Source organism: Solenopsis invicta, chromosome 16 (genome assembly GCF_016802725.1).
Source record: "Solenopsis invicta isolate M01_SB chromosome 16, UNIL_Sinv_3.0, whole genome shotgun sequence".
Classification (NCBI taxonomy): domain Eukaryota; kingdom Metazoa; phylum Arthropoda; class Insecta; order Hymenoptera; family Formicidae; genus Solenopsis; species Solenopsis invicta.
Genome location: NC_052679.1, coordinates 16,564,672 through 16,570,291, shown reverse-complemented (window position 1 = coordinate 16,570,291; position 5,620 = coordinate 16,564,672). Strand labels below are relative to the sequence as shown.

Sequence of the window (5,620 nt, the reverse complement as noted above, 5' to 3'; positions counted from 1 at the left end):
TTAAAAAGAATTCGCAAATGAAAAAGACAAAGATCTGGGATAAAGTTCTCTTTGAGTTGTCGCTCGTACTATACGCACTACACTTAACAGATTCTTGAAAGAATTCATTACGAATAGAAACAATTTAACCATGCCTTATTTCCTTCTTATATATCTCTTTCTATTCTTCCAACGTAATTAGATGTGGTCATTAAACCGCTGCAATTTCCTTAATGCAATCTAAAGAAGCAGATCGGAAGAAAAGTAGCCTGAATAGGAAAGTAGATCAGAGTCGCGAGAGAGCTGCTTTAACGTATTCATTGGAGGGATTTAGCGGAACTAAGTCTTAAGAATTGCAAAAGAAATTTTATCGAAATGAAATATAGTTGGCGTTAAGGCGATGAGAATATGAACCAGTGTATAGAAAAAAAGGATAATAGCAATAACCTGAAATAATATGTTGTATTTTTTTAGGATAAAAAATATTTGCGTTGCCTTCTTTATAATAACATATCGATATTAATACGATATTAATAAAATATTAAATTGAAATTTATTATCTCTTTGTATACAGTTCACAATCAATTGTGTAAAAAATATATATATATATATATAAAAATGCATAACTTTTTTATAATGGCACAGTTGCGAAACTTTCTATCAGTCTATTCTTTTTTTTTGTGAATTCTTGTAAATAAATTTTTTATATACGTTTTCTGTAAATATTGAAATATGGTCAATGATTACAGTTTTCAATTCATTTACAAAACAAAATTACATTTTCTTTCTAGTAAAGATAATATTTCAATTTAAATTAATAACTTTTAATAGATTCTATAACATAAAAAAAGAACGTTCTTTATAAATTAATACAAATATCAAGTAATCAATATTAGTGGATTAATAAGAGTAACAGCGATAATAGGCGCATGGAATTAACAATTTTATTAATTTTAGAAGGTTTTTAAATTAATAAAATTGTTAATTCTAGGCACTAATAACCGCAGTTACTAGGCTAATAAAAGTAATCGCGATAATTGATGCATGGAATTAACAATTGTATTAATTTAAAAACGTTTTTAAATAAATAAAATTGTGAATTCCATGCATCAATTATCATGGTTACTTTTATTAACCACTAATAGTTGATTATTTGACAATTTGAGACTATTACACTTCGGTGTCTTTTATTTTGTAATTAATACAAATATACTCATATCACCAACAAATATTAATTTAAATATATGTTTAACATATGTCTTACATAAATTTACATATAAAAAAAAATATTATTTATACGACATATTTCTTTGAGCATTTCATATTCAGTCGGTGGAAAATGTATGCATTTTATATTTTTATCTTGATAATATATCAAAGTTTTTGATATTTTTTCTGGAAGATGTAGAATCATTCTTGTGTTTGATTTCCTTTGGTGAAATACATGGAATCCAAAAAGCCTTTTGTAAGATCACCGACCACACTTCGGTCTGGAATACTTTGACTCATTCCATACATTGCAAGCTAAAAAATATTATATAATAATTGGTATTTTAAAATGTAAATTTATTTAAAATTACAAATTTTTATTGTTTCCTTTCACCTTTCCTTGTACTGGAGTATCTGGAGTTTCCATAATTATTTTCAGTTCCGTACGAACATCCTCTAAAAATTGATCGGCAACTCCTGGTTCAGTATGCACATGTGTAATGCATATGTGTATACCGCAAGGAAATTGTAGCGTGTTTAAGTTCCAGCCTTTATCGCTAAGAGCTTCCGACAGTCTGTAGATGTGGAAATCCTTGGAGCCAATTGCAACGACAGATGTGGCTGGTGCGCCAAATATAAAAATTCCATCCATAGTTCTCAACCTACGTTCAATTTTTAAAAACGTCAGTCATTGATATTTTCAATTCGATTCTGATGTAATCTTATATTTCTGAATACGTACTTATGTTCGATGTATCTCGTAGTTTCAATGATTCTTTTAGTCGACCTTACGTATTCGTCATATCCGTAATACATTAATGTGGCCCAGCAAGAGGCTATGATACCACCGGCTCGAGATCCATTTATCGTCGGAGAGCCGTATATGCCACCAGGCCAATCTGTTGTAATTGTATATTGGTAATGACGATATTTTTTGTTTCGATATAGAATTAATGAACTTCCCTTTGGAGCATATCCATACTGAAAAAAGGATTATATACTCTACGCATACTTTGAATGACGTGTACAACCTTATATAATGTATAAACGAATACCTTGTGGGTATCAGCTGATATACTAGTTATTCCGGGAAGGCTGAAGTCAAAGGGTGGCAAGGGATAACCAGCGTCAGACATAAAACAGGCTAGGAAACCGCCTAGACAAGCATCCACGTGAACGGGTATATTATATTTTACCCCCAATTGAGATATGGCTTCTATATTATCCATCGTTCCGTACGGGAAATTCGGCGCAGATCCCACCAACTATATCAGAAATATTAAACTCGAGCTTGGGATATATTTGCGCGGTTGCATTGTGTGTGCAGGGCCTTACCATTATCGTATTTCTCGAAATTAACTTTTTCATAGTGTGGATACAAACTGTGCAGCTATCCCTGTTGAGAGGTACGTAGCGTACCCTTATGTTCAAGTATTGTGCCGCCTTGTCGAACGCCGCATGAGCGGTGACTGGCAGCACCATCTCTGGCTTTTTTATCCCTTTGACATCACGTGCATAATCTCTGTATGCTTTACATGCTAATAAAATCGACTCTGTACCCCCCGTGGTCATCTGAAATATTCATTAGAGGAACACGTCACGTCGCATCTAAATTTATTCTGTACGAATCGTAAAAATAATCGAAACTACGTGCAGTTCCACAAGATGCTTCGTCTCCATTGAACAAGTGGCAGGCTATCCTAACCACTTCTGCTTCCATTTTGCAAATTCCAGGAAAAACATCGGGATGTAATGGATTGGTATACGATGCAGCCGCGTATACCTTTCCCATGAGTTCTGCGAGCTCGTCATTACTTCTGTAAACTGCACCTGATACACGACCTCCTTTCCAATCATAGTCACCTGAAAAAGGAGTGAAAAAATTAAACTAAAAGACTGAAAATTTCTAACAAAGAAGCATCAGCGAAGTTAATTGATCTTACCTAGATGAACATTTTGATTTATTAAATTCAATATGTTATCAATTTCTAATCCATCTTTGGGAAGCTCCACAATGAACGTAGTGCCCTTGACTCTGCGTAGAAATTCCTTTTCAAAGTTTTCATTAACACTACCTAGCTCCTCCTTTATCTTGTCACGTACAGAGGGAATATAACGAGCTAGTCTAAACAGCTGTTTCTTGGCACGTTCCAGAAGACCTTATGCAACATATATGATAACAATGATTATGATAAAAGTAATTCTCTCGAAAAGAAATTAACAAAGTGTAATTATTACTTTCGATTTATGTATGGAGATTTCACTGTAATTGCAATACTTACTCTCATCCTGATGGATAAAGGTCCACAGCCATATTATACCAAGGGTGGCTGTACTCGTCATAGTCACTATTTGCCATGGTTCTTTGTTTTGAAATACCTGATTTATGACTCCCGGTACAGTATCCACATTGAGACGCATATTTTCCTGAAAATACTGTCGTTAAATGCACGCTGGGACGACATACATTAATGCGACATAATATCCACATCGTTGCGAGCACATTTTCAATTAAAACATTCTTCAGGTTGTTATATACGTGAAGACCTTGGACTTGGTTATGGATCCATGAGTAGATAATCGCTTGAATCATTTCGCACTTACCTGGATTTTGGCCGGCTGTTAACGGATATTTGCAATTTTTTCTGCCGAACGGTCGAATGGAGTGACTCGACGCTTTTCACGTACTCCAGAGATAATGCTGCGAACGCTGTTTGCAACAACAGCGCGCGCTCCGGAGCAAGATCTTCCGAACGTCAACACCAAGCAGACGCTGCACGAGGCACTGCTGATCTCACAAGAATCCACGTTGAAATACCTATCACGCGCTAACGCCCTCTCGACAAACAAAGCCGCTGCGACGAGAAAGAGGGAGGGGGAAGGAGAGAAAGAGAGAGAGAGAGGCGGGAGAAAGAGAGAGAACGGTTTTTAAATAGACGCAGCTGAAGAATTATAGGTGAAAAGCAGGTTGTTTATGCAAAACATAGGACGAAGGTATATGTTACAGATATTATAAATGATAGACCGAGCGAGATATTGCAAAATTAGCGTATCGCGACATGTGAAATAGCCGAGATAAATGGCCTCCGAAATAGCCGTGTATAACGATATAGCATTGCATAAGAATATCTGAAGTTCCTCGAGTCTTCGCTTTATCTTCGTAATTTTTTTTTACGATATCTCACAAATAAACCTTTTGCGATCGAAAGTGTTCTTATCACTGGAGATAACGCGCTGTAGAAACTTTAGGATGATTTTAACCGATTGACTTTAACTTGGCAATTTTAATTTTTTAGATAAGCAAATCCTGAAAACAAGTTTTGTAGAGCGTTTTTTTCTGCGTTTGCTTCGCACATTTTTAGGTAAAACCTGTGAAAAGATAATAAAATTTGCAGAATATGATGGCAGATTGCAGATGGTAAAAATTAAATAAAATTTGTCATTTCGTAAATGGTTCATAGTCACACAGTAAGCAAGAAACATTACAATAACATACAGAAATGTTGATTTTGTATAAATTTTAAATGTTTAAAATAATATTGAAAAACATTTTAAAAAGATTATTTAATACAAGATTTTTTTGATACATTGTTGAATTGTTATAAAAACATTATTTTCAAGTCAAAGTTTATTTACATTGATGTTGTATTAAACATTAAATACAACATATTTGAAAATTAAAGCTATACAAAGAGATTACGAAATTTTACAGTTGAAAGAAGGAGGACTTTCGGAATTAAGAGTCGACGCGATTATTGATGCGTGTCCGTAAATCTTCAGTGTTTATTTAGAATGTTAAATAACTATTGAAGATTTATGGACATAAATCTTTAATATTTATTTAGAATTCTAAATAAACACTAAATATTTATGGACACGCATCAACAACCGCGGTGACTCCCAATTGCCTTTCTTTTTAATTGTTATATTTGAAAACGTTACATGTTATTGAATATAGTTATAATAACATGGTAATTATTATTTTGTGCTTACTAAGCACAAAGTGACAAATTCTGTTTGGTTTCTAATTCGGCTGGCAATTTATTATTAGATTATATTAGCAGATTCTGCTTAAGGAAATATAATCGATACAAATTTCAGCAAAAAGTGACTATTGATGGCGTAACAATTGATTAAGTCTTACTATAACGTTGTCATAACAGCTTTTTATATATTTAATAATTTTATATTCTGATTTTAATATTTTCTCGATAAATTAAAAATTTTTAAAGGTCAGCATCAGATTTAGCAACTCAGAGATTACAAAAAAGAACATACCGTTTTACTCGTCACTGAAGAGGCCAAAAGCAGCCTATTTTACTCATCATCCCTTATAAAATAAAATTTTGCTGTAAGCAATCATTGAATTAATCGTCAATTAAATTCATCCATGTTGGAAGTCTTTACCAGTAGGTAGTGAATTACGTTCGCA

General features: G+C 33.4%; 1 protein-coding gene across 1 annotated transcript; it reads right to left on the bottom strand.

The window, feature by feature from the left end:
• Nucleotides 1-834: 834 nt before the first annotated feature.
• On the bottom strand, nt 835-4,000 carry LOC105203027 (sphingosine-1-phosphate lyase). Its single transcript, XM_011171737.3, has 9 exons — nt 3,793-4,000; nt 3,471-3,615; nt 3,132-3,347; nt 2,843-3,051; nt 2,524-2,760; nt 2,244-2,453; nt 1,931-2,169; nt 1,583-1,850; nt 835-1,503 (listed from the first exon to the last, which is right to left on the bottom strand). The coding sequence occupies exons 2-9, from the start codon at nt 3,607-3,609 to the stop codon at nt 1,390-1,392; spliced, it is 1,632 nt and encodes a 543-aa protein (XP_011170039.1). The 5' UTR covers nt 3,610-3,615; nt 3,793-4,000; the 3' UTR covers nt 835-1,389.
• Nucleotides 4,001-5,620: the final 1,620 nt, after the last annotated feature.

Excerpts from the sequence above, each read along its gene's own strand:
- LOC105203027 (XM_011171737.3), bottom strand. The coding sequence starts at position 3,609 with ATGCGTCTCAATGTGGATACTGTACCGGGAGTCATAAATCAGGTATTT. Across the intron at positions 2,454-2,523 it reads TTTCGAGAAATACGATAATG|TTGGTGGGATCTGCGCCGAA; the intron begins GTAAGGCCCTGC and ends TTTCTGATATAG. Across the intron at positions 1,504-1,582 it reads ATACTCCAGTACAAGGAAAG|CTTGCAATGTATGGAATGAG; the intron begins GTGAAAGGAAAC and ends AATATTTTTTAG.